General features: G+C 56.7%; 9 protein-coding genes across 9 annotated transcripts; 5 read left to right on the plus strand and 4 right to left on the minus strand.

Annotated features, from left to right (window-relative positions):
* Window positions 1-507: 507 nt before the first annotated feature.
* On the minus strand, window positions 508-2,879 carry LTHEOB_7041 (ARS binding protein 2; the record flags this gene model as incomplete). The annotated part of the gene is made up of 4 exons (XM_035516364.1): window positions 508-1,221; window positions 1,348-1,495; window positions 1,619-2,166; window positions 2,319-2,879. 4 exons carry the CDS (start codon window positions 2,877-2,879, stop codon window positions 508-510), a joined length of 1,971 nt encoding a protein of 656 aa, XP_035371488.1.
* A 699-nt stretch (window positions 2,880-3,578) lies between these two features.
* LTHEOB_7042 (Peroxisomal membrane protein) lies at window positions 3,579-4,718 on the plus strand (the record flags this gene model as incomplete). Its single annotated transcript, XM_035516365.1, has 4 exons — window positions 3,579-3,721; window positions 3,775-3,947; window positions 3,998-4,552; window positions 4,606-4,718. The coding sequence occupies 4 exons, from the start codon at window positions 3,579-3,581 to the stop codon at window positions 4,716-4,718; spliced, it is 984 nt and encodes a 327-aa protein (XP_035371489.1).
* A 1,787-nt stretch (window positions 4,719-6,505) lies between these two features.
* Window positions 6,506-9,111, minus strand: LTHEOB_7043 (Rna binding protein nrd1; the record flags this gene model as incomplete). Its single annotated transcript, XM_035516366.1, has 7 exons — window positions 6,506-6,549; window positions 6,622-6,846; window positions 6,905-7,109; window positions 7,160-7,337; window positions 7,397-8,553; window positions 8,682-8,936; window positions 8,995-9,111. The coding sequence occupies 7 exons, from the start codon at window positions 9,109-9,111 to the stop codon at window positions 6,506-6,508; spliced, it is 2,181 nt and encodes a 726-aa protein (XP_035371490.1).
* An 831-nt stretch (window positions 9,112-9,942) lies between these two features.
* Window positions 9,943-11,627, plus strand: LTHEOB_7044 (Citrate synthase; the record flags this gene model as incomplete). Its single annotated transcript, XM_035516367.1, has 6 exons — window positions 9,943-10,050; window positions 10,109-10,173; window positions 10,232-10,316; window positions 10,372-10,419; window positions 10,470-10,530; window positions 10,582-11,627. 6 exons carry the CDS (start codon window positions 9,943-9,945, stop codon window positions 11,625-11,627), a joined length of 1,413 nt encoding a protein of 470 aa, XP_035371491.1.
* Window positions 11,628-12,874: 1,247 nt separating this feature from the next.
* On the plus strand, window positions 12,875-14,032 carry LTHEOB_7045 (Mitochondrial DNA replication protein; the record flags this gene model as incomplete). The annotated part of the gene is made up of 4 exons (XM_035516368.1): window positions 12,875-13,003; window positions 13,070-13,166; window positions 13,225-13,897; window positions 13,978-14,032. 4 exons carry the CDS (start codon window positions 12,875-12,877, stop codon window positions 14,030-14,032), a joined length of 954 nt encoding a protein of 317 aa, XP_035371492.1.
* Window positions 14,033-16,343: 2,311 nt separating this feature from the next.
* On the plus strand, window positions 16,344-18,879 carry LTHEOB_7046 (Sugar/inositol transporter; the record flags this gene model as incomplete). Its single annotated transcript, XM_035516369.1, has 7 exons — window positions 16,344-16,349; window positions 16,393-16,853; window positions 16,925-16,996; window positions 17,065-17,142; window positions 17,205-17,687; window positions 17,738-18,453; window positions 18,503-18,879. 7 exons carry the CDS (start codon window positions 16,344-16,346, stop codon window positions 18,877-18,879), a joined length of 2,193 nt encoding a protein of 730 aa, XP_035371493.1.
* A 777-nt stretch (window positions 18,880-19,656) lies between these two features.
* Window positions 19,657-22,065, plus strand: LTHEOB_7047 (Protein o-mannosyl transferase; the record flags this gene model as incomplete). Its single annotated transcript, XM_035516370.1, has 4 exons — window positions 19,657-19,785; window positions 19,852-19,982; window positions 20,051-21,555; window positions 21,608-22,065. The coding sequence occupies 4 exons, from the start codon at window positions 19,657-19,659 to the stop codon at window positions 22,063-22,065; spliced, it is 2,223 nt and encodes a 740-aa protein (XP_035371494.1).
* A 1,141-nt stretch (window positions 22,066-23,206) lies between these two features.
* Window positions 23,207-23,965, minus strand: LTHEOB_7048 (uncharacterized protein; the record flags this gene model as incomplete). The annotated part of the gene is made up of 2 exons (XM_035516371.1): window positions 23,207-23,381; window positions 23,544-23,965. 2 exons carry the CDS (start codon window positions 23,963-23,965, stop codon window positions 23,207-23,209), a joined length of 597 nt encoding a protein of 198 aa, XP_035371495.1.
* Window positions 23,966-25,101: 1,136 nt separating this feature from the next.
* LTHEOB_7049 (Acyl-CoA-binding protein ACBP) lies at window positions 25,102-26,285 on the minus strand (the record flags this gene model as incomplete). Its single annotated transcript, XM_035516372.1, has 4 exons — window positions 25,102-25,900; window positions 25,959-26,031; window positions 26,082-26,192; window positions 26,270-26,285. The coding sequence occupies 4 exons, from the start codon at window positions 26,283-26,285 to the stop codon at window positions 25,102-25,104; spliced, it is 999 nt and encodes a 332-aa protein (XP_035371496.1).
* Between the last annotated feature and the right edge of the window lie 678 nt (window positions 26,286-26,963).

Consider the following 26,963-nt stretch of genomic DNA (forward strand, 5'->3'; position numbering starts at 1 on the left):
ACCAGGCACGGGGCGCGAGTGCGAGCCTAAGGTGCAGGCTCACGCTGAGCACGCCCTTGTTCGTGGCAGCGCCCGAGATTCTGTTTCGCCGGAACCTCCCCGTCGTTAGGGCCCGTTGCAGATCCGTCGCGCTGACCTAGTGCTGCAGGAACGTTGACAGCAACACTAGTCTCCCGCCTGTAGACGGACATTTCTTGAAGGATGCACTGCTGTTAGTCCCGCCGAGAGGTCTCGGCCGGTGATGTTTGTCAAGTTCTCACACACCCGGAAAATGATTCACCTCCTGAACACGAAATGGATCCGATAGAAACAAATAGAAGATTATTACCCGGCTCCGGCTCCGCCCTTGCCGGCTGTGCCGCAAGGGACTCCAGTCAATCTCTTCTCCAACGGGAACAGACTAAAACACAAACTCAGTGGTATCCAAAACAACAAAGAACGCTCCCGCCCTACTCCGTAAAGGGTCAAGAAAAAACGAAGAAATGGGAAACCCGCTCTCCAACAGACTCACAAAACAGCTTCCAGTACTCGCTGTCTCCATAGCTGCACCTCTCTGTCTTTGCCTTTCAACTGGCCTTCCAGTTCTTTGACTCTCTCCTCGAGACTCTTCTCCTTTTGCTTACTCTGCAACCCCTCTCCTCCCTCCTTCTCCTCCTTCTCTCCACATCCCTTTGATTCAATCATCAAGCCTTTGACGGCAAACTTCCCTGTACAGCCACCCAGCGTGAGGGCCCAGCTGACGTCGAAAGTCTCCTTGATCTTTGAACCATCGCCTAGAGCTAGCGCACTATCATCGTCTGGATCGATAGGGCTCTCATACCCGTCATCGCTAACCCGATACTTTTGCACATCAATCTTTTTGATGCCACTTGGGACCGGTGTCGGCCCTAAGCCAAGATGGGTTGAAAATCCAAGCCAGTTTGCAAGACCTTGGTTCGACGCATCATCGCCCGTGCCGCTTGGCTCGTTCTGGCTACTGAGCTGTGTCAGGAGTGCATCAGCAAGGTCTTTCGCCTCATGCCCGCGCAGGCGTTTTCGACCATTGACATCGGCGCGGAGAAGATCAGCGGCAAGCAATCGCTTAAGCATCTCTCTAGTGACTTTAGGAAGCTCACTGGCTGCCTCTGCCGAGCTTGGTTGCTTGTCCGGACTGTTCGACTCGCCATTCACTAGTACAGTCGGCGTGACCAGATGGACCGGCCCCCCAGTGTGCTGTGGCACCTGCAGGGACAGGCGTTGGCCTGCACGACTATGTACAGGGGATGGTCCTGACTGCGTTGCTGACGCCGGAGTAGGTGGAAAGCGGGCTTGCTGGCTAGGCGTTGGACCTGGAGATGGGCTATGAACCTGAGTCTGGCCTTGACTCTGTGCAGCATCCAGCAATTGGGCGCCCGCAGTTGTGGGATCCGGCGTAGTTCGAGTGAGGTCAACGGTCGGTTGCTCTTTGGTGTTTGGATTCGCAGGGAAGGTTACGTAAGGTCCATCGCGAACCGATCTGTTCTGTGGTGGTCTTCCACGGAGCTTCCCACTGGAGCCAGATCCGCTACTCGGCCATGCAGATGACACCGCCGGCCCGTGCCTACGCCTGGGTTTTCGGGACCCAGGAGTCACTGCAGACAGTGGCTCATCAAAGGCAGAGTCTGGAGGTCGCTCTGTCATCGGACTGACTGCAGAAAGAGGGTGAGGTGTGCTGGGGTTCTCGTGGCTGTTCACCTGCCAACGAAGGTGGGGTGCACCGGCGGCATTCAGGGCAGAATTCGGAGTTAGCCCCCTCTGGTTAGTGTTAGGTGTTCCCATTGAGGCTGCTGTCCAAGGGTCATGGCCGACAAAGTTGTCAGGGTGTGCGCTCATGGGTAGTGCGCTGTTTGGATACGCCGATGGTGGATGGTTGCCGCTGTTGAACGCGAATGAAGTGTCCAGGTGAGGCCTCTTCGGCGGCGGGGTGCCATGATCGTCGTCTTCCAACTCGTCTGCCTTCTTTCGACCACGCTTTGGTTTGAAGGCAGGGTCAAGGCCGCGGATCGCCAAATCTTCCTCCAGTGGGACACCGTCACGTCCACCCGGAGGGAATGGTTCATTTAACGGAGGAATGTTGGCGTAGTACGAATGCGGCTTGCCTTGCAAGAAATCGAAAAATGCATCGATGTGCATGGCACGCATCCATCGCTAGTTGGTGTCAGGTTAGTGGGCTCACGGGTAGAAGATAAACAATGACCGAAAAGCCTTGAGATTTGAGGGGAACGGAAGCAGAATAGGTGATAGAAGGAAGGGAATAGGAAAAAACATTGGGAGTGGAAATGAACATTGGACAAACGCACCTTCAATCTCACGGCGTATTGTTGCACCTTCTGCGTACTTTGGCCCTTTTCGATGTCTGGAGGCTCGACACCCAGGTCCAGAGCCAGTTGTATCCAAGTTTTAATTTCACCCTTTTCAAGTTTCTTCAAGAGCTCGAACAGATTATACGGATCAAATGTCTTGTTATCGCTCATCGGCGGCTTCTTAAATATCTTCTTCAATTCGGTTGTGTCATGACTCGAAGGAAAGTAGGGATTGCAGTACAGGATAAAAGCCGCATAGATCTCGTCGAGATTATCGGCCGAGATGGTGTCTGTCGCCGGCAGCGATCGATCAGACGGAACAAAGTTTGACTGCTGCTGGTGGCCCGGCGAGGCGCTGTAGCGCGGCGAGGCATTGAACCCAGGAGAAGAGCCGGCCATGTTATTATGAGGGAAATGGCGTTGAGCTGCTGGGGTAGACGCCAGATGCGGGTCTATGGCAGTAGAATACTGGGAATAGGCGGGACTGGGAGAGCCCTGCTGCGGCGGGTACTGGTGAGGGTGCGGGGCAAGATGCGGTCCGTTAGTGTTGAAATCCATGGTTTCCGTAGAGCGGTAGTCCAGCTACTACTTCGGGTGACACGGAATAAGTGCCGCCAATGGCGTCCAGCGCTTTTTGTCGTCTTCTGGGCCCCAGAGTAGGATGCCCAGACAGGAGGCGAACGGGCGCCGTCACGCGTCGCGCGAGCGCTGCGGCGTGCGCGCAGTCGCGTGGGCGTGGAGCAGCCTTGCCCCACGGCTTGAGTCGAGATTTGGGGCAGGCGGTGACGCGTGCAGCTGGTGGCGGGCGGTTTCGGGTGCAAAAAGGCGGTTATGTTGGGTGTTGGTGCCTAAATTTGCGGTCGTTTTGGTGGACTCGCTGAAGTTTAGGGGAGTTTGTCGCTAATTTCAGGTATATTTTTGGCACCCCATGACCTGAAACGCTCTCGCGCGTGGCGCTAACCGCAGTCAGCCAAACGTCTTGCACGTGACCGTCCCATGTGTCTGCGCCAGTGCCGAGGTTTGGAGCAGGGACGCAAAGCCGACTGGGTGCATGATGGAGCTTCAAGAGCCCAAGACCATCATAACGCTCCGCTCCTTTTTCGTCTCCCATCCGCAGAACACCCGCGCTATCGTCAGACTTTGAACTCTATCGTGGCTGCCATTTCTCAAATTCTTCTCTCCATTGAGTATTTCCACGACCGCTTCGACAGCGCTTTCCCGAGCTTTCCTACGCCCTCCCGCACCTTTCCCCGCAAAATGTCCGCACAGGCTCAGGACCTCAAGAAGACGTCCGACAGCCAGGCCGCCGGTCCTTCGACCATCAGCGCCGCCCAGCAGAGCGACAATGTAGCTCACGCCTTGGCCGGTGCCGGTGGAGGGCTGCTCTCCATGGCCCTGACGTAGGCTCCCTTGACAGCAGTCCCGCCGCCGTCGTAGCGCTGATACAAGCCAGCTACCCGCTCATCACCCTCTCCACTCGCGCCCAGGTCGAGTCGAAGCGGGCGCAGTCATCGACGCTCGATGCCGCCAAGCGTATCATCCAGCGCGAGGGTGTTAGCGGTCTCTACGCCGGTCTCGAGTCGGCGCTGTTCGGCATCAGCGTCACCAACTTCGTATACTACTACTGTGCGTAACATGTGACAGGCCGAGATGGAAAAAGGCTGACAGGAAAAAAGGGTACGAATGGACCCGCGCCGGCTTCGAGAAGGGTGCCATCAAGGCCGGCCGTGCCTCCAAGAAGCTCACCACCGTCGAGTCGATGATCGCGGGCGCCATCGCCGGCAGCGCCACGGTGCTCATCACCAACCCCATCTGGGTCGTCAACACGCGCATGACGGCGCGCAAGTCCGAGTCCAACGAGCAGCTGCCCGGCAGCAAGCCCGCCAAGGCCCCGTCGACCATCGGCACCCTCCTCTCGATGATCAAGGAGGAAGGCTTCATGCGCCTCTTCGCCGGCGTCGTCCCCGCCCTCGTCCTCGTCATCAACCCCATCCTGCAATACACATTTTTCGAGCAGTTGAAGAACGTTTTGGAGAAGAGGCGGCGCGTCACTCCGACGGACTCGTTCTACCTGGGTGCGCTGGGTAAGCTCCTGGCTACGTCCATCACCTACCCGTATATTACCGTGAAGAGCCGCATGCATGTTGCCGGCAAGGATGGTCCCAAGGAAGATATGATGACGAGCTTCCGCCGCATCGTCAAGGAGGAGGGATGGGCTGGTCTTTACGGAGGTAAGCTACTCCTAGCGGATATGCGGCAGGAAGATATACTGACGTCGTGAAAGGTATTGGCCCTAAGGTCACTCAGTCAGTGATCACGGCTGCGTTCTTGTTTGCTTTCAAGGATGCTCTCTACGACATGACCGTCAAGGCCAGGAGGGCGGCTATCAAGAAATAAAGGGCCTCCACTGTGGCACAGAACATCAGTGCAGCCCTCGCATAAGTAGTGGGCTGCAGGCATCATGTCACACCACCTATGGAATACACCTCGGGGCTTCGGCTTCGAACATCCACCAGGATGAATATTGGTCTGCTCCACTGGAAGGCAGCCAGGCACACCATTGTTTATATGTACGAGAGACGATTGGGAAGCGGATTCCTCAGAGGCCCCACAAGCGTACGAATGCCTCTAGCTTATTTTTCAAGGAGCGTATTTGAAATGATATGTTCACGTTCACACGTAAATAGCCGTGCACCTCACGGATCGTTTTAACCACTATCGCGATTCCTATCTTTGTTTTGATCTACGATGTCAAAGTCTACGACTGCTTCGATCAAATCCAATTCGCTATCATGATTTTTGGCACCTCGGATTAAGTTTGGAGAACGTTAAGCTTACAAGATCATGTGCGACATAAATTTTCACATGCAAACGGTAAGCAGACCTTCGTCATAGGCGATTTGCTAGTCATGCAGCTAGATGCAGCAAACGAGCCGCCTCGACTTCGCCGCATTCGGCAAAATCAAAGCCGAGCAAGCCCGAGGTCGGAGGACCGGAGAGCCACGAGACCAAAAGCTGAAAAGGATGCCTCGGACGAAAAGTCCAACAGGTGACGCAAGACGTGGGTGATTTCTTCGTGTGCAAAATAGGTACATAATTGAAATTGGCAACTATTTCTCTTCATCAAGCCCATCAAGAAAGCTGCGTGGCGCAGCGGAAGCGGTAAGCAATTCTCATCCACAAACTACAACCAAACAAATTCACTAACAACCTTAACAGCGCCGGGCTCATAACCCGGAGGACAATGGATCGAAACCATTCGCAGCTAGATATTGGCTTTCTTTTTTTGCACTTTTTGTTTTCGTGTTCTTCAATCTGAGTGGTTGGTGCGGGCACCATCAATCTCGGTTTGGGCCCACACACCCGAGAAATGACTCACCCAAACATTTTCGTGGTGCATGACGATGCTCCTGGAGCGTTGACTGGCTGCCCTGCCATTAACGTGAACCCACCAAGGGATAATGATAGAAAAAATTGCAGTTCGAAACTCGTTCATGGCGTTGCGCTGCGTGTAGGTTGTGCATTACCTCCGTTACAAAAAGTATAACAAAATATTACCACACTCCTTCTCGCTGGGACCTCATCAAAGAATGCTCGCAGGAATGCCAAGGAAACAGAAGAACAAAGCACCACCACAATAAGTGAAAGAACCCAAAACGAGACATCATATCATGTTGAGGGAATAGTGACGCCGATTCGTACTCTGACAGGGTTGCTCCATTTTCACATCCAAGCAAAAAATCATAATATGCGGAAGCAGAAGTGGTATAGAAACCGATAGCAGATGCACCGTTACCTTGATCCCTCCTAGCTGCCTGAATGGAAGACCGAATAAGAGGGAATATCACCTCGCAAGCTATGCAGAACCAAGAGAAAATAAAAACTACTGGTCAACCCAAGAAAACGCAAAGAACCGCCATCCGTCGATGCAAAAGAAGAGCCGCTGCTTGCACCCCGCCCCTCGCCGGAATTTTTGGTTGATATACTACACGCAGAAACGATATTTAAGCTAGGATAGAACCAGGTGAACCAAAAGCAGAAAAGAAAAAAAGCAAGTCTCTCCACCTATCAGACCAGAATTTGAGAACCTGGTAATAAAAGCACGGTGTGCACGGTGAAAGCCGAAGAAGCTGTGGAGAAAAACCAGCAGGAGGCAAAGCGTCATGCATGGCAGTCCGAACGTATCAGAGAATTGCGGAAACCTGCAGCATCCACCCGTCCCAGACGTCTGGATCAGGACGGTGGGCAACGTCACAAGGAACGTGACTCGTCAGCGGCACGCTATAGCCACCTCACATACCGGGCAGCTGGAAGCCGAAGCCCGGAACGGCCGGGGGCACGCCAATCGTGTGAGGCTCTGGCCGAGGTTCCCCTCCCTGGGGTCCACCGGGGCGCGGATCGGGCTTGCGGAAGCGCGGCGCGTTCGGGTCGAAACCGCCGCCATGGTGACCTCCGTGATGGTTGCGCCGGCCATGGAAGTGACCGTGCTTACCTGTAGGCTCGGGGCCGACGCGGCGACTCATGGCTGTGACTCTTGCGTCATTAACTGATTTCCCCAGGTTTTCAAGATGTGAGGAACATACCTTTGGATGAGACACCGGTTCCGATCTCGATGTCCGGCTCTTCAATCACGAGGCCAGTTTCAAGAGCCCGTCCACCCGTTCCACCGTACTCGGACGTGACGACCCACTTACGATCGGCCTCCGTCAGGCGTTCAATGGGAATAACACTTATGCCAGTGCTGTAGTCACTGCACTCGCGGGGACCGAAGCCTACACCCCAACGAGTCTTGGTTATGTTAGTAGAGACTTTTTGAATCGATGGGATCGTGAACAGACCTGACGAGCCTTGTTGAGAATCTGTGGATTCTTCTCCTTCTCCATGCCAAGTTTTGCTTGAACAGAGTCAGTACGGTTAGCCATTTTGACAAAGGCATGGTGCTTTTCCGGATTGACGATGCAGGTCTGGACCTCGCCAAAGCGGCTGAATATCTGCCGGAGCTCCTGCTCTGTGGCCCTGAATCATAGTTAGGGATCATCAGGTCGTCAAGATAGAACGTAGACTGGGTGACTTACGAGACACCTCCTACGAACAAAGTACGGCTAAGCACCTTGATGTTGCCCCTCGGTAAAGTGGGGTCATGCTGGATGTACTTAGGCCTAGTGTTTGTGCCTTTTTGTTGCTGCGACTGCTGCTGCTGCTGCTGCTGTTGTTGTTGCTGAACAGCGGGCGAGTTGCGATGCTTATCACGGTTTCTCCTATTTTTCCTACCACCACGACGGTTGCCACCGTGCTCACTGGACTGCTGACCGTTTCCGCCACTAGGTCCACCAGCAGGCCCATCAGGAGCACCGGGTGCAGTATAGGGGTCGTAAACACCATACGTCGGGCTCTCACGGCGGTTCACCGGAGACGTGCGCCGATTCTTCGAATCTGGGGAGCGGCTGCGATCACGGTTGCGATCGAAGTCGCGAGGATCATCTCTACTCCTATAATCTTGTGCAGCTTGGGCCTGACCATTAGGCGCAGCTTGTGCGAATGCGTTCTGGGCCTGAGGAGCTTGAGTGGCAGCCGGCATACTTGGCATACCGGGCAGAGCTTGACCACTACCGCTCATGGCAGCAATGACCTGAGCTATTTGTTCCGGGCTCCAGCCTTGCTGAACCAAAGAGCCTATGAACTGCATGAAGGCCTCGTTGCCGCCGGGCATACTTTGGAAGGCCTGAGGCATCAGAGGATTGGCCGGCGCAGCGGGAGCCGGTGCGGCAGCAGGTGCAGGCGCGGCATTACCTTGGCCGTTCGGCTGGGGTACATATGGAGGCATGGGCGGAGCAGTCAAAGAAGTGCCTACGTTCTGTTGCTGCGGTTGAGTAGGGGCGGCATATTGCGTGCCGTTTTGGTATTGGACATTTTGAGCCGGAGCGGCAGTCTGCTGCTTTCCTACATTTGCAAGGCTTGCAAGAAGTGAGACTGTACCAGAGGGCGGAGCTGAAGCTACTGGTGCTGTATGCGGCTGAGCCGTCGGGTCAGAGGTGGCACCCGTTGGAGTTCCGGTTGCTGGGGGCGCAGCTGCAGATACGAAGATATCAGACCCTTGTTTCGCCTCATGGTGCGGTTCCTGCAAGCCGGGGAGATTCTTACGGGCTCCTAAACGCTGCTTGAAGTCGGCGAGCATCTGCTGGGGAAACGTGTTGCCGCGTTCCCAGATTTCAATCATCTTGCCAATTCTCTCCTAGAAAAGAAAATAACGTGTGAGTAAACCAGCCACATGTACGTGTTTGAAACTGCTCGAATCGCGACGACGAAACAACTCATATCCGGGAGACAAATACTGCGCCACACGGATTCGACAAAGCGTACCTTCTGGTCCTCTGGCGCGTTCTGAATAAGGTCGTGCATCATCGGAGGGAGCAGCTGGGTCGCAATGGCAACTCCAATGGAGTTCGGCGCCTTGGAAACGTCAGAGCCTGCAGATGCTGCATCTTCCTTGTTCAGCCGGGCCTTGTCCGCCCACTGCCGCACGACGGCATCAAGCACATAAAGTACGCCAAGCTTATGGGTGTTGGGAGAGGTATTGAAACGGTCGCGGATCGTCTGGAGGATCTGGGGGCATTGCTACAGCGACCAGAGGTTAGTAGGCCCACGTCTGTCTGGGGGAGCGGTCTCGGCCTACGTTTGCGTTCGCGATGCAGAGGTTGGTAATGGCGGTGATCTTCGACTTGTTGGCTCCTGGGGGCTTCAGCGCAGACAGCGACAGCAGCAACGTGTTCAGCTCGTCGATGGCCGACATGACTACTTCTACCGGCGCGACGGCGCCACGGTCGAGCTCAAGCAGAGGGTGCGCGAGTTGCGCGTGTTGTATAGCAAGGGTTGCGGAATACTTGAGTGTACTGGAGCGGAGCCGGCGGCGCTACGTCACTGAATCAACCTCGACACCTGCAGAGAGCAGACGGGAAGCAGCAGATGCAGCCAGGCGACGGCGGGTGAGATGGGGCTTTGCGAGGGCGCAAGCTGAAGACTTGGTGGTACGCAGGTGGAGAGCGAGAGGCGCAGCGACTACGGCCACAGCGGATGCGCTCGCCGCTTCCTTGACACGATCAAAAGCTTACGGGTGGCGGCGCTGGGATACGGAGTAGAAGCTGAGGTGCGTGGTGACTGCGTCTTCAGGAGACAATCTGGCACTCGCGCTTGGAAGCCGTGAAACGCAGCGCCCGGCAAGCCAGAGGCGGAAGGCGGTCACGGGGGTCGCGGCGCTGGCGGGAGGCAGCACGTCCAGCTGGGTGCCACGGGCTGAGCGTGCGCCGGGAGCAGTGCTTATTTCTCGAGGCGACGAGTGCGCGTGTTGCGGGTGTAAGTAATGGCGATGACGAGGGATGTGCGGCCGCTGCCATTTACAGTCGCTGCCGCGGCGCAGGCTCGGGCCAAGACCTCAGCAGCGAGGCACGCGGTCCGCGCGCACAGACGCGATACCCGGACGGCCGACGCAATCGGCGCGCTGAGGTCCGGAGAACGGGCAGCTGGCCCTCAAAGCTTTCCCGCCAACTTTCGCGCCATTTATTTATCCCACCCACTCCCCCATCAATTCCTCTCCTCTTCCCCCGCCCCATCTCCGTCTTGCACAATGGCTTCTGCTCTGCGCCTCGGTTCTTCCGCTCTGCGCGCCTCTACCAGGGCGCCCGCGCGCTCTGTCGCCTTCAACGGCCTGCGCTGCTACTCCAGCAAGACTTCCGTAAGCTTCCACCGCTGCCGCCGCTCAACGCGCCTCGCGCTGACACGCCTTGTTGCAGTCCTTGAAGGAGACCTTCGCCGCCAAGGTTCCCCAGGAGCAGGAGAAGATCAAGAAGCTCAAGAAGTGCGCGCATCCCATCCCGCCACCGCAGCAGGCCGCCATTAGCTAACCTCAACACCAGGGAGTATGGCAGCAAGGTCCTCGGCGAGGTCACCCTCGACCAGGTCTACGGTGGTGCCCGTGGCATCAAGGCCCTCGTCTGGGAGGTTAGTACACCAAGCTCTCGCTTCGATAGCACCCAATGCTGACAGCTTCGTCCAGGGCTCCGTCCTCGACTCTGAGGAGGGTATCCGCTTCCGCGGCAAGACCGTAAGTTCTCTGATGTACCACTTGCGTCATCAATTGCTCACCATATCCAGATCCCCGAGTGCCAGCAGCTCCTTCCCAAGGCTCCCGGCGGCGAGGAGCCTCTTCCCGAGGGTATGTGTTGAGCTTGACAAGACGGGGACAAACAAGCGCTGACGGGAACAGGTCTTTTCTGGCTTCTGCTGACCGGCGAGGTCCCCTCTGAGCAGCAGGTCCGCGACCTCTCTGCCGAGTGGGCTGCCCGCTCCGACATCCCCAAGTTCGTCGAGGAGCTCATTGACCGCTGCCCCAACGACCTCCACCCCATGGCTCAGTTCTCTCTTGCCGTCACTGCTCTTGAGCACCAGTCTGCCTTCGCCAAGGCCTACGCCCGCGGCATCCCCAAGGCCCAGTACTGGGAGCACACGTTCGAGGACTCCATGGACCTCATCGCCAAGCTGCCCACCATTGCCGCCCGCATCTACCGCAACGTCTTCAAGGATGGCAAGGTCGCTCCCGTCCAGAAGGACAAGGACTACTCCTACAACCTGGCCAACCAGCTCGGCTTCGCTGAGAACAAGGACTTCGTTGAGCTCATGAGGCTCTACCTGACCATCCACTCCGACCACGAGGGTGGCAACGTCAGCGCCCACACCACCCACCTTGTTGGCTCCGCCCTCAGCTCCCCCTACCTGTCCCTGGCCGCTGGTCTCAACGGTCTTGCCGGTCCTCTCCACGGTCTGGCCAACCAGGAGGTGCTCAACTGGCTCACCAAGATGAAGAGCGCCGTCGGCAACGACCTCAGCGACGAGTCCATCAAGGACTACCTGTGGTCCACTCTCAAGTCCGGCCAGGTCGTTCCCGGCTACGGCCACGCCGTCCTCCGCAAGACTGACCCCCGCTACGTCTCTCAGCGCGAGTTCGCCCAGAAGCACCTGCCCGACGACCCCATGTTCAAGCTCGTCTCCCAGGTCTACAAGATCGCCCCTGGTGTCCTCACCGAGCACGGCAAGACCAAGAACCCCTACCCCAACGTCGACGCCCACTCCGGTGTCCTCCTCCAGTACTACGGCCTCACCGAGCAGAACTTCTACACCGTCCTCTTCGGTGTCTCCCGCGCTCTCGGTGTCCTTCCCCAGCTCATCATCGACCGCGCCGTCGGCATGCCCATCGAGCGCCCTAAGTCCTTCAGCACCGAGGCCTACGCCAAGCTGGTTGGCGCTTCTCTGTAAACGCTTTTCGGGGGATTTAGAGCATAGATGGATGGGAAAATTGTACCTAACTAGGATAACGGACTTTTTCACGGGTTTGGAGTGGGCGCTAAGCATTGTCTACCCAATGCGTAGTATTTGAAATGTACGAAATGTAACAACAGCTACCCTGCCACACGGCCTCACAGTGACGGTGAATGGAGTATCTGCGGCCCAATGCGCCCATGACAAAACGACAAGTGTGTTGCGATTCACGCGCGGCGGGCTCCGTGTCCATTGAGCCTGAAACGGGACCTGAGAGTGCTCTGGAGCAATTTTTGCAAATGAGGAGTTCGCGACGATGACGCGGTGTGGGCCTGGCGCTAGCTCGCAGGGCTCCCTGGGTTCGCCCTGCAGACCCTGCCACCTGGTCTTGTCAACGAAAATAAACCTTGAGCCTCACATAAGATCGGATGCGCAGCGCAACGGAAGTGGCAAGCTTACAGGCACCGTCGGCGGCGGAGGAGGCGGCGGGAGGGGGAAGGCGCCGGCAAAACTAGAGATAGGCTAGCGGTGAGGGCCGGGGGGCGGCACGTTGGGGCTGATGGGGGGCTGCACGGGGCGCGGTTGTTGAACCGCTGCAAGTTTGCTGAGGAGAGGATCGCTGGGGAGCCGAGTGTGGGTGCGCAGGGTCGGCGTCGGACATTGCGCTGCCTCAACAACAGGGCCGCTCGAGCTCCGATGACGCGCTGGTCGGACTTCCGCTGTGCGGTATTCATTGATTTCGGCGCTCAGCAATACGACCGGCAATGGATTCCATGCCGCCTCAGCTCACTCAGCATGTGCCTGATGCGAGCGACGACCTAGGGCGCCTGTCACAGGCAGGGCGAATCGGGGCAGCTGCAACCGCGGCTATGCACAGCGCGTCCCGTTAGTCCCCGACTCCCCAAGAAAGCAACTTGTCAACAGCAGCGGCGTGTGAGAGCGCGCAGCAATAGCACGTTGCACGGTCCCGGTTTTCTTCCCAACTGTTGTCCCGTAACGGCAAAGTATCCAGGAGCGCTCCGACGCCGCGGGTGCACCCAGCTCTCGGCCACTAGCAAGCTACTCAAGCACGGACTGACATCCCGCTGCGCGCCCAGCTGTGCGCCGCCCCCCATATACATTCCTCGCCGCCCACTCAAACCCTCTTCTCCTTCCTCCCTTTGCTCTGCATACCAGACTACTTTTGCGACGAAGCACCCTACTGCCTTGGTCAGGCCCCCTCCCCACCGCGAAGCACCTAGATCATGTCCACTCCCGCAGCCACCATGGCAGGCGTCGAGGCGCCCCCGAAGCTCGAAAAGAAGCCGATCAAGTTCAGCAACTTGCTGCTTGGCTCGGGTCTGAACATGTTCGAAGTGTCGACGCTGGGCCAGGTAAGTCGTTTTCAGAATGCGCCATTGTGAGATCCCACAGTTGCTAACGCACCGCCTTCTGTACAGCCTTTGGAGGTCGTCAAGACCACCATGGCTGCTAACCGCAGCGAAGGCTTCGGTGGCGCCATCCGCAAGATCTGGGCTCGTGGTGGAGTCCTTGGCTGTAAGTTGTCACACACGCACACGGAAAGTAGAGCCGTACTGACGCTATTTCCCCGCAGTTTACCAAGGTCTGATCCCCTGGGCCTGGATTGAGGCCTCCACGAAGGGAGCTGTGCTCCTTTTCGTCGCCTCCGAGGCTGAGTACCACGCGCGTTCCTTCGGCGCCTCCCCCTTCGTCGGTGGCATCACTGGCGGCATGGTCGGCGGTCTCGCCCAGGCCTATGCCACCATGGGTTTCTGCACCTGCATGAAGACGGTCGAGATCACAAAGCACAAGGTCGCTGCCTCTGGCGCGAAGCCGCCGGGCACGATGGAGACTTTCATGGAGATCTGGCGCAAGGAGGGTATCCGCGGCATCAACAAGGGCGTCAACGCCGTCGCCGTCCGCCAGGTCACCAACTGGGGTTCTCGCTTCGGTCTGTCCCGAGTTGCGGAAACCGGAATCCGCAAGGTCACCGGCAAGGAAGGCGGCGAGAAGCTCAGCGTCTTCGAGAAGATCATCGCCTCCACCCTCGGTGGTGGTCTCTCCGCCTGGAACCAGCCGATCGAGGTCATTCGCGTCGAGTTGCAGAGCAAGGTCGAGGACCCCAACCGGCCGAAGAAAATGAACGTCGCCAGCGCGGCGAAGTACATCTACCAGAAGAACGGAATCAAGGGTTTGTACAGGGGCGTTACTCCTAGGATTGGTTTGGGCGTTTGGCAGACGGTTTGCATGGTTGCTTTGGGTGACGTGTAAGTGATCCCACTCCCCCCAGTTCTCTCTCCACACCTTTCTCCACAGTGGCAATACATGCTGACCTCTTCTCCAACAGGGCTAAGGAAGCTGTCGAGAAGCTCACTGGCGACCAGGTCACGGCGAAGCACTAGACGGACACAGGCGTTTTTGGGGCTCATCTCGGTCATCTCGGTCAGTCTGTGGGTATTTGCGATACCAAGAGAATTGTATGGGCAATGGGAAAAAGGCACATATCATGTTGTTTTGGCCGGAAGACCGTGGCAGGCGGCCAGTCATGACGGGCTTCGAATGAGCACGAAACGATGCATCTGTCTTGGTCAGACTTTGGACGATACTACACGTTTTAGCTGGCAGCGTTTGGCTGCACACTTTCCTATTTCTTCCTGTGCTTCTTACTGTAGAGGGACATCATATAGACCAGACGAATATGAGGTAGATTCTACTTCGCAATTCTTTCACATCCTCTCCGTGCCTTTGTTCCCACTCCATGAGCTGGGCAGGGATTTTCCCACGTGGGCTCCCGCGTGCTCATATTTGCGCCGCTCATTCGCCCAGTATCTCCAACCCTCCTCATCTCCTTTTCGCACCTTTGGGCTGCGGTGCTAGCTGCAACAATGACACACTGATAACAATGATGCGATGCGGACCGTGCAGCTGGTGGCCGGTGCTCGGCGGAGAGTCGCATCATCCCCTACGTGATAGGCTGCCCGCCGCGACGCTTTGGTGCACTTTCACCAGCAGAGAGCGAGTCCTCATCACGGCTGGGCGCAGACGCGCGGCTGCGGCGAGGCCAGTCATCTGCGCTCATGAATGCACCCTACCGGCAAGGTATCGACCACGCCTTCTTATTTTATTTCCTGTCTCAGCCCCTAAGGGTACCAGCTGAGCAGATCCGTCCCACGCGAGATACGCCGGTGGCTGATGTGAGCGAGACGCGCACCCTGCTTGCTCCTAACCGGTACACCGCTGATGCATGGTGGCCGGGATATTCTGCATCCAAAAGAAAAAAAGATGTGTGACGATGATCAAACTCGTGCCGAGGCAGGGGGGACAAAAAAAAAAAGGCAAAAAGAGAACTCTCCCGGACAGGCTTGAACTGTCAACCTCCTGATTGCTATGATATCACAAGTGACATCTTTAACAGTCAGACGCGCTAGCCAATTGCGCCACGGAAGATGAAATCGGAGGAAATCATCTGAACCCAACTTTTCGTTGGAGTGGCAGGTGTTGGAGAAGGAATTACAATTAGCTTATATGTACCTCAGTTGCTGCAGAGCTCATATCAGGTCGCATGAGTCGGGCGCCACCTCGAACCCTGCATGCTGTTTGCAGACGGAGGCTGCCAGGCCCGTTTCCAGCATGTGAAAAGGGAGCGATCGACGGCGCCGGGAGACTCTATACCGAGCGGACATTTTGAGTGGCTGGGCGAAGTTTGGTACCGGCAGCGCCTGACGCAGGCACTGGCATGAGGCTGCGCCGGCGCAATCACTTCAAAACACACGGAGGCGCAATGTCGGCTGGGCGCATGAAAGGCGCAGATGCGCTGGGCGGTACTACTCGGTGGGGGGAGGCGATTGGCGGCGCATGATGAGGCAGAGATCCTTCACAGCGGCCGGATGGAGGAGTTTTGCCGGGTGCTGGCCACAGGCGGACGCGCCGTGGGCAGTTTTCGAAGCATACAATCACAAAAGGCGGTATAGGAACGAAGGCCGATGTGGGCCAGCGAGGGCAAGCGCGCCTCCCTGGGATCCATTCCGCTCCACCACTTTCGCCACGACAGGCCCGGTCAGAGAGACGGCTGGCGGTTCGCTGCCCGCCGGCTGCTGGTGAGCCGCCTTGACTAATCAGGCGCCCAGTTTTTGGTGTCGTCCTTCCCCCACAGTCCGCTAGCGATGACCTGGGGAAATGCTCACGAGCGCGCCTTCTCCAGGTCCACATGACCCGTGAGCTACGAGGATCCGGTGCCTGGTGACGTTCGATCGGAGGACCCTTGACGAGGGCGCCGCGCTGCAGCCAAACGGTTGCTTGGTGCCGCGCCGCGGCTGCGGACGGCGGCGTGGAGAGAGGTTCCCACTTTAGGGCGCTGCATTCAGCGACGCAGCAACGCACCCAGCCCCAATCGCGCTCTAGCCAGCGCGCAGAGAGAGGGCCTGGAGTGGAAAATTTTAGGTCGCGCAAGCGATCCACCGCAGGCAGGCAAATCAGGCGTGTCCACGCTTTGGCGGTCTGTCGCTGTACGATGATGCTGCTCTAGCCGTTGATAGAGATCGCCGCAGGCCCCCAGCTCGCCGGCCTGCGCCGCTATTCGCGGCCGGAGACATGCCCTGGTCTTGCACTCCCAGCTCGCAGCTGCTCCGGCTCTTTCCAGTTGACCAACTTGCTTTGCCAGCCTAGCACACTACTCGTACAGCACCCGACCACGCACTCGCTCGTTTTTCTTCAATGCCCGTGATCCACTGGCCCTGCTTGGCTCCACCGTACAGACTAACAGCCGCCTGCGGACCCTGTGCCCGAGACGTCAGCGGGCCTTCTCGCTCCTAGACCTGCTACACCCGATATCGTGGAGAGGGCTGCTCCAACCCAGCCCAACCTCGTCAAGATTTCCTCCTCAAGTCGCCGGCCCGCCAACATCCCCCTCCACACGCTTTCGTCGTCACGTTCCTCCACCGACGAAAAGCGTGGCCGCCGCCATTCCAACAGCGACTCCGACCACTCGGACCTCGACTCTCTGTGGAGCGATACAGGCGATCTCGTCGACCAGCTCGGCGGCGAGGAGGATCCCTTGCAGGCACGGCTTCGCCAATCGCAGGAATTTGGACCCTCTTCCGTCCCGCACCGCCGGCACCCTCGCCACGTTCACTACGCCGACGACAGCGAAAAGCCCGCTCGCATTCGAAAGGAGGACATAGAGATCCCCAACATCCACCGCCCGCTTGCTTCCCGCGGAGAACGGTACGTGCGACGATGCATCGCCGTCCTGGCCGGCCACCACCACGCCGACCGCAGTACTGACGCCGCTCTAGGTTGCTCGCTGCCATCATGGCCCCTAATGATGGGCCGTCCCGTATGCACGGGTTGCACGGGAAGAAGTTGATGTACGTATCCTCAAGGACAGATCCCATCGACTGCATCGCTGGGAACGCTGCTGACGATGGATAAACAGCTACTTCACTAGTGTATTTGTGTCATTAGGAGTCTTTCTGTTTGGTTACGACCAAGGCGTTATGTCGGGCATCATCACGTATGTTCTGCAGCTTCCACCGGCCGCCCGCGAACGCGACTGACGCCAGATGATTCCTGCAGGGGTTCGTATTTCAAAGACCAGTTCAACCAGCCTACGCGTGCCCAGATCGGCACGATGGTGGCCATTCTCGAGGTCGGCGCTTTCATCTCCTCGATAGCCGTCGGACGGATAGGAGACGCGATCGGGCGTCGGCGTACAATCCTATACGGATCTCTGATATTCGTGGTGGGAGGTGCTTTCCAGACGTGCGCCAATGACTTGACCATGATGATGGTTGGTAGGATCATTGCTGGTCTGGGTGTTGGTGCTCTGTCCACCATCGTGCCCGTCTATCAGTCTGAGATCTCCCCGCCCCACAACCGCGGCAAGCTGGCTTGCGTCGAGTTCACCGGAAACATTTGCGGTTACGCCGCGAGTGTCTGGGTCGACTACTTCTGCAGCTACATCACGAACAACTGGGCTTGGCGTATTCCCTTGCTCATGCAGTGCGTCATGGGCAGCTTGCTTGCGTTGGGTAGCTTGGTGATCTGCGAATCTCCCAGGTAATTCTTGATAAGGTTCATCTTTCATGATTCATGCTGATCTTCGATAGATGGCTTCTCGACCATGACCACGACGAGGAGGGTATCGTGGTTATCGCCAACCTCTATGGCAAGGGCGATATCCACAACCCCAAGGCCCGCGACGAGTACCGCGAGATCAAGATGAACGTCCTGCTTCAGCGTCAGGAAGGCGAGCGCTCCTACACCGACATGTTCAAGAGATACAACAAGCGTGTCTTCATCGCCATGTCCGCGCAGGCTCTCGCGCAGCTCAACGGCATCAACGTCATTTCCTACTACGCACCGCTGGTGTTCGAGCAAGCCGGCTGGGTTGGCCGCTCAGCCATTCTCATGACTGGTATCAACGGTCTGAGCTATCTTGCCTGCACGATCCCCCCATGGTACCTGGTCGACAGCTGGGGTCGCCGTCCCATCCTGCTCGGTGGCGCTTTCCTCATGATTATTTCTCTATCGGCCATTTCGTATTTTATCTACCTCGATATCCCGGATTGGACGCCACGCCTGGTCGTCATCTTCGTCATGATTTACAACGGCGCCTTCGGAGCGTCCTGGGGCCCTATCCCCTGGCTCTACCCGCCCGAGATCCTGCCGCTCAGCATCCGTGCCAAGGGTGCGTCTCTCAGCACTGCTACCAACTGGGCTTTCAACTGGCTGGTTGGCGAGATGACGCCGATCCTCCAGGAGGCGATTCAATGGCGTTTGTACCTTCTGCATGCCTTTTTCTGCGCTGTCAGTTTCGTTGTTGGTAAGTTTAGCTGCCCTGTTGTCGAAAGTCCGGTTCTAACAGTCAACAGTTTGGTTCATCTACCCCGAGACGGCCAATGTCCGTCTGGAGGATATGAACAGTATTTTCGGCGATGCCACGTCGCAGATGCCCACGCCCGCTACGCTCGCAGAGGCGGAATCGCTTTTCAGCGGCCACGGCTCGCCAGTGCCATCGCTGGACATCCGCCGCGGCGTTGGCGCGGACAATGCCATTCCTGGCCTCGATATCAACCCGCCGTCGGTACCGGTCGAGGGCGGCAAGCCCAAATACTCGAAGCCCGAATCGGACGAGCGGTCCGAAGGCGTTGGAGGCTGGATCTCTAACTTGGTCAAGCGTTCCAAGGGTAACGGCGAGGGCGACAGCCAGAGCGGCAGTTACAGACGTGTTAACCAGGATGACGATTAGATGGATTGAATGGAGTGTAATGATGGGCAGGCAGGTTTCGTTCGGAATGCGGATTGCACACGCACAACGATAGACTTTCATGCGGGCGCACTGGGATCATCATACAGCCTTGCATGTAAAAGGCATACGACAGGCAAAGACGCAGCGGCGGACGGGTAATCGTTTGCTCTTTTTTCGCTTTTTGTTTTTTTCGTTTCAGATGGTTGGATGTTTCTCGAGCTAGTCGGAGGAGTAGATGCGGCTCTGCAGTGGCTCGAGCCACATCCCGCAGGCGCCGGAGCCTCCAGTTGGTTTTTGTACATCAGTCGAAGATATGGGACATAGGGATACAAAATCTAGCCATTGGCAGGACCATTGATGGCATGCACCTTGCGTGCCGAGAGCCAATCAGCGTGGCGCATGCGCGTCGGAAGGGCGCTGATGCTCGTTTTTTGGGGGCGCAGGTGGGTGGAAAAGACACGTTGACCAAGCTCCGCGCCGACGCGCATCCGCCCCCTTGCCGCACCGAGGATCGCCGGCCGCGTATGAAAAGTCCACGGCCTGCCCGTGCTATTTCGAGCGACGCTTCCCCTGCTCCGCTCAACTTGGCTTGCGAATCACGGCGAGCACCGCTGGAGCTTCGCATCCTCCACCCGCTGCGCCTTTGCTCTTCTTTCCCTCCTTTGCAACTTCCTTTTGTCGTTACCCTTCCCCCCGAATCGCTTTCCAAGCTCTCTCGCCCGCACGGCTCTCAGCTCAGCTCCACCGCGAGCTTCCTGAGGGGTTGACGTTGACACCATGGCGTCGCAAGGCTATGCCACCGGCGCCGACCAGCAGGCCGACGCCCTGCGCCGGAGGAACGTCGCCAATGGCGAGGACCAGCCTGCCTTCGTCAGTCCGCAGACCGAAGAGAAGACCAAGCAGAAGGTAAGCTCCCACGGACAGAGCTCCACTTGGAGCTTTGGCTCTCAGGACCGACGAGCTGATCAGCAGACCAAATCCGTCCTCGACACCATCGACGAGTACGAATATATCTGGGCGCCCATTCTATTCACCGCTGCTGCCTTCTTCACGCGCATGTACAAGATCGGCCTCTCGAACATCGTCACCTGGGACGAAGCTCAGTAAGCGCCACCCCGCGGCCCGCCGCTCAATGGGATCATGAGCACTCTTGCTGACGATAGGTGCACAGCTTCGGCAAGTTCGGCTCCCACTACCTCAAGCGCGAATTCTATTTCGATGTCCACCCGCCGCTCGGAAAGATGCTGGTTGGCCTCTCGGGCTACCTGGCTGGTTACAATGGATCCTTTGAGTTCAAGTCCGGCGAAGTCTACCCCGAGGAGCTCAACTACACCTTCATGCGTGCCTTCAACTCGACCTTCGGTGCTCTCTGCGTTCCCCTGGCATACTACACGGCCAAGGAGCTGAACTTCCGCAAGCCGGCGTGCTGGCTGGCCGCGCTGATGGTCCTGTGTGACAACTCGCTCGCGACCATTAGCAGGTTCATCCTTCTCGACTCGATGCTTCTGTTCTTTACCTTCACCACCGTCTTCTGCTGGGCCAAGTTCCACCGCCTCCAGTATGATCCTTTCTCGCCCGAGTGGGGTCTCTGGCTTATGCTGTGCGGTGTCTCCATTGGCTGCGTCTGCAGTGTCAAGTGGGTTGGTTTCTTCGCTACCGCTCTGGTTGGTCTGTACACTATCGAGGATCTCTGGAACAAGTTCGGAGACCTTAGGATGCCCAAGGTCGAGCTGGCTGCCCACCTCGGTTTCCGTGTCTTTGCGCTCATCATGATCCCCATGATGGTTTACCTGTTTTCCTTCTGGCTCCACTTCCTGATCCTGGAAAACAGCGGTCCCGGCGACGCTCAGATGAGCTCTCTCTTCCAGGCCAACCTTCGCGGTACCGAGGTTGGAAAGGACAGCCCTCTGGAGCTTGCTATCGGATCTCGCGCCACCATTAAGAATATGGGCTACGGCGGCGGCCTTCTCCACTCGCACGTTCAGACCTACCCCGAGGGTTCCCAGCAGCAGCAGGTTACCTGCTACCACCACAAGGATGCTAACAACGACTGGTTCATTTACCCTAACCGCTTCGAGCCCGACTACAACGTTGGCGAAGAGCCCATGAGGTTCCCCCAGGACGGTAGCATCATCCGTTTGATCCACGCCCAGACTGGCCGTAACCTCCACTCGCACCAGATTGCTGCCCCTGTCACCAAGGCCGACTGGGAAGTCTCATCCTACGGAAACGTGACTATCGGCGATACCAAGGACCACTGGCAAATCGAGGTCGTCAATGACGCTGCCACTCGCGACTATTCCAAGATCAGGACCTTGACTACTTCTTTCCGTCTGAAGCACCCCGACCTTGGCTGCTATCTCCGCGCAGGCAATGTCAACCTTCCCCAGTGGGGTTTCAAGCAGATCGAGGTTACCTGCACCAAGACCAACAACCCCAGGGACGTGTACACCCACTGGAACGTCGAGAGCCACTGGAACGACAGGCTTCCCGCTGGTGACCCCGGTGCCTACAAGTCGCCTTTCTTCCGTGACTTCATTCATCTCAACGTTGCTATGATGACCTCGAACAACGCCCTTGTCCCTGACCCGGACAAGCAGGACGATCTTGCCTCCGCGCCCTGGCAGTGGCCCATTCTCCACGTCGGTCTGCGCATGTGCGGCTGGGGTGACGATAGTAAGTCAATTTACTGCGTTCTGGTTTCATTTTTGCTGACATTTATCCGTAGCCGTCAAATACTTCCTCCTGGGCAACCCCTTCGTCTACTGGTCTTCCACCGCCTCTCTCGTCGGTGTCGGCCTCGTCGTCGCTTGGTACCTTATTCGTTGGCAGCGTGGATATGTGGAGCTCAAGCCTGCGGAAATCGACCAGATTCACTACGCGGGAATCTACCCCATCATCGGCTGGTTCCTCCACTACTTCCCATTCGTTGCCATGGCTCGTGTCACATACGTTCACCATTACTTCCCGGCCCTCTACTTTGCTATCCTTTCCTTCTCTTTCCTGGTCGATTGGTTCACCAGGAACGCGCGCACACAGATCAAGTGGGCCGTCTACAGCATCCTCTACGCTATCACCCTCGGACTTTTCATCCACTTCCGCGCCATCACTTTCGGCATGGTCGGACCAAATGCGCAGTGGAACCATCTGAAGTGGTTCAGCACGTGGCGCGTTACGGACGCGTAAGATGGACGGATTCCTTTCTATCTTTCTTCTGAGTCTTTTTAGGGCGCGCTACGTAGAGTGGGGATAGTGTGCAATGGCAAGGAGGGATCATGGAGTCTGGAAGGGAAGGAATTGAGGTGTTGAAACTGTGGGGAGTCAACGAAATAACCCTTTTGAACTATCTGAAAAAGTTGAGAGCGTGCACGTCATTGTGGGGGTGATTCCGATTGTTGCATTCACACACACATGGTCACGGCCGGAGTATACCAGCTATCTGTACTAGTCTTCTATTTTTCTTTTGCGGTTCCACTGTTATATATCATTAAACGATCCACTCTTCTTGAAGAAAATCTTTTTGCCGCGTTGTCAACATGTTATCTGTGGTTCGATATCTGGATTTATTTTCTTAATTCCAAGCGGATTTGCTGGATATTTTCCCCTCTACAGAGAGATGCTGCAGCCGATGGCTAACGTGGAGAATGACAGGGCTCCAGAACATAGCGTAACTATGCCCCAGCTCTGCCTCAGAAAAATGAACATGTGTGGGTAGTTGAAGCTATCGTCCAGACAAGAATGTCGAATTAAACTTCAGCTACCCATGCCATGAGCAAAAAACAAATCCACGCTAGCCATCGGCTGCGAGAGTGGATTGTAAGTTCGGTTTCGCTTGTGACAGCCGATGATCGGGTAACACAGGAGATGACTTCGTGGCAAATGAAATCAGCCCCTTGGATTTGTAAATGACACGTTTACAGGTAGTTCAAATAATTTGCGTCTCTCGAGACAAACAAGTTGGAATAAGAACGCAATTTCAAATTCTCTTCCCAGAGACAAGACAGTCGCCGCGGACAAAAATGGTACAAAAGGCTGGGATACTTGGCCACATTTCTTTTCCCAACCAGCTGTTAACTATCAATGGCACCTGGACCGACTATCAGATTGGACAGTTGAGCGCAAAGCCGGCACCCTAAGCAAACTTCCCCCTTCTCAACCTCAACGAGGAACCCTTTCTGCTTCCAGACCGTGTCAACTGATGACCCTTTCAAGGAAGAGGACACAACATCAACCAAATCCGATTCGAGCAAGCTAGTCTTCCCTCAACCCCCTTGTTGTCGGTCGTCGTCGCTGTCCCTTCTTCCGAATCACCGGCTTCCAAACTCGGCTAGCCGCTCAAACAAACCTCCTCGTACTGCCCGGGGAACCACGCTGTCGAGCTAATCGTCTCGGCTGCCACGTAGACGTCGTTCCACGTGCGGCTGCCGGCGGCGAAGGTGCCCGTTGTCGTGGGCGGCGGCAGCGTCAGCTTGCCCGATTCGGACACAGCGCCGCCGTTGGGTCTGGCTCATCATGTTTGTTACTCCCAATTGATTGTCACATAGACGTTGTAGGCTTGGTCCTTCCATTGTTTTCTCTTTCTGGAGTAGCTCCGCTCCATTTTGTCTTTCTCTAAGAGAGAGGTGATGGGAAATGTCAGGGTAGGGGAGAAAGATTAAACGTACCGACAGTCGAGATTTGCGAACCAAATGTCCAACACCACATTACTTCCCTTCTCTGCCGTTGCTGCCGCAATTCCTGTCGATTGTTCCTCATCATCATCACCATTATCCTCACGCCAGTAGTACGTAAAATCCGGCCAGTCGTCACTGCACGTGAATGGCCCGCCCGCGGCCTGCTCGTCCGTCGATGCGATGAAAGTGTGGGAGCACACACGCGAGGCGAACCTGTTGCCTTTCGCCAGTGTGAAGCCTATGCTGCCATTGCAGACGTCGGTCCCGGTCGACCTGACGGGGATGTGGGTGAGGTTGAGGATGTGCCAGCCTGCCTCGAATGCGGGAACGGCGGTGGTGAGGGTTGGGAGGAGTGCGAGAAGGGGGATGAAGGAGAGTAGAAGGGAGAAGAGGGTAGTAATTGAGTGGTGCATTTTTGGGTGATTGGGGATGTGTGGATGCCTGTTATGCATGGGGGAAAGGTTGGGAGGTTGTTAGAGTAGCTTTATAGTGGCGGTCGTCGTTGAGTTCTGAGGAAAGGTAGGATTTCTGCGGTGCACAGGATGTTTGCTGGAGCACGAAATGGACATTTTGAGCTGTCTACTCTGCTTCGCTCGTGGGAGAATCGCGTGAGGTGCAACCCATTCGGTATGAGAGGATGATACTTCTATGCAGCATGGGAAGTCCACCCTTCCTGCCCAAGGTATCATCCATTTAAGAGTAGCATGAGCAGTTGCCCTGGAAAATTTTGCCCATTTCAGTATCTTCCGGTTACTTGATTCACAAGCACAGTGAGATGTCAAAATCCGTTCTGGCGGAGTGTGGTTACGGTTGCAAGGTCGCCAGCCAAAAGAATCACGATGCTTGGGCAGCGGCACAGGCTTCCATCTGAGCGCCTGATACGTGACAAACAAAATTTCTTGATTCCCGTTTACGCTATCTGTTGATAGGCATAATATAATTGTCAGCTTTGAGTACTTTATCTTGCTTGCTTGCTTCTGTAGCCATCACTTCCCAGAGTTTGATAGGATAGTATCGCGCCCTCCGGTCTGACGGATATTTGCACGCCCACCCGATTCCATGGCATCCGCCCCCACTGCTCCCGGATATGCCAATTGTGCTGTGAATAAGATCAAGGCTGGATTGCCGCAAATACTTAGTGTGACTGTGGCACAAATGCAACTTGGCGTCGTCACCACACCATCGTGGTTCTTTCTCCTTTTCAGTGATATTAACGGGGGTCACACAGGGTAGAGAAGGCGCAAATGAGGAAGAGCTCATCTCGTACAATTCTAATGTACACGAAAGAGATATCTGTCCTGGGAATCTGCCTATGCCAACGTCTCTCTGATCAATTCAACCCCCAAACTGCCCCAGAACGTCGACAAGAAATAGCGGAGGCAAGGTCGACAAAATAGGAAATATTAGAAAGGACAGAATTTACAATCGGCTCGACCACGTCTTGTCGTGATTCGTGACGGTCGTGATCGATTCTGCGTGGTATCAAGCCCCAACATGCTCGGGGCAATTTACAAAGACGGCGACGATATGTATTCAACCACGGCCTCGACTAGCTCTTGGTCATGGGCAGCTTGGCAGGTAGCTTGGGCAACTGGATTTTGCCAATATTGGCAACCTGCTGGCTACCGACGCGCTGCATCTGCACGACGGCATCTCCCAACAGCACGCGGATGGCGCCCTCGAGACGACGGTCCTTCTTGCGGCGCATCCACAGCAGTATTATGCCCAGGATGACCATGTCGGCGGCAACAAGCTTAACGATAAACCACAGGAACCGGCCGACCCAGGCGAGGAAGCGGCGGCGGCGCGTGTGCTGGAATAGCCGGCGCGACTCGAGCTGCTCACGTAGGGCGGCCACCTCGGCCGTCAGCTTGACCAACGCCTGCTCCACCCGGAGCCGCCACTGCTTGTCGCTCGCCGACCGTTCCCGCGCTGGGGGCCGCTCTCGGATATTCCGCCGTGGGTTCGTGTCGGCGCCGTGGTGGGAGCCCGAGTCCTGCGCGTCCACGAATTCGTCGTCGTTGTCGTCCCCAGCTTCTTCTTCGCCGGCGCCGGCAGGGGTGAGGATGCGCATCTGCGAGGCCTGTATTTGCGGCGGGGGGTACTCGTGCGACTCGCGGGATGAGCCAAGGGCGGGGTAGGAGGGCATGCCTAGTCCGTGGGGCGATGACGAAGATGACGAGGGTACGTTGGACTTGACTTGGTCCCAGACGAATTCCAGCTCAGCGACCAGCTCCCGTGCGTCTGGGCTCGGCGAGGCGTACTTGTGCATGGTGTCGATCAAGGTGGTAATGTAGCGGCGTTTAGCTTCGGTTCGCGATAGGCCGTTCTGCTGTTTCCATGCATCCCTGGTGGAGAAGGCGTTAAATCATGACATGTCGGAGAGGACTGTGGCGGGCTGTGTACCATTTCTCTTGCGACCGCTTTGTCTGTTCGTCATCGCCTTCCGGGCGCTCCATGATGCCGTCGACATCGCCCTCTGCAAAGCGTGTTAAATGTTGTTGAGGCGTGCGGGCCATCGGATCATACCCATGCTCTGTTTGTATAGGCCATAGAGCTTCAAGCGGATGGCCGAGGGTGGCTTCTCGGAGCCGATCCGAATCTTGTTGACGGTGTTGAGGGCATGGCTGAAGACTCTATCTGAGTATCAAGGAGCTGTGTTAGCTCCGCGGGAGGTCGCGTGGTGGAGAAGGACGGGAATGCGCGGTGCGTCATACCCACAGAGTCGGACATATCAGCGCCAATGCTTAGCTCTTGTGGTGTTGCGCGAGGTCATGAACCACTGGACTGAAGTCGCGGGTGGGGTAGCAATAGCGCGTACATGCGAAGGCAGAGAAAGTAGTCGGGGACGTGTCGTGGCGCCGGGGAAGATGTGGATCGTGTCTCTCCGCAGTCGCCTTCGCGGGAGCGCAACACATGCCGCAATGGACCGAGGCTGCGCGATTGGAAGGCGGAGCCGACTTGTCCCCGGTATCAGGGTCCCGTTCCAGTCCGATGCCGTCGCCTTCCTGTTCCCCACACCTTCCATGCTCGACACTTCACGGCTCATAAAAGCATAAATTATTAGCCTGGAATTCCATTCGACCCGGACAGATTCTGCCCGCCGCGAGCCCTTACGCACATGATTTGGCGTCCGAAACAGGGTACGCACGGTACCATACAGTGTCAGGCTTGACGAGGCGCAGGGGAAAGACGCTACAATCAACTAGGTCTCCCACTCTGCGTGCTCACTCTCATTTCGTTCGCCTGATAGTGGCTCTCCAATGCTGACCGCCTCGTGGGCCCGGGCCGAAAACGAATCCTGTACTCTCCCAGACGTCAGGCACGGCGTGCAGGTATTGCCGGAATCGAGGAGGGAAGGAGGACGAGATCATCTCAGCGAGAGTCGATGGGATAGCGGTCGCTGGTCGG

This window comes from Lasiodiplodia theobromae (genome assembly GCF_012971845.1).
Source record: "Lasiodiplodia theobromae strain AM2As chromosome Unknown scaffold_21, whole genome shotgun sequence".
Classification (NCBI taxonomy): Eukaryota; Fungi; Ascomycota; class Dothideomycetes; order Botryosphaeriales; family Botryosphaeriaceae; genus Lasiodiplodia; species Lasiodiplodia theobromae.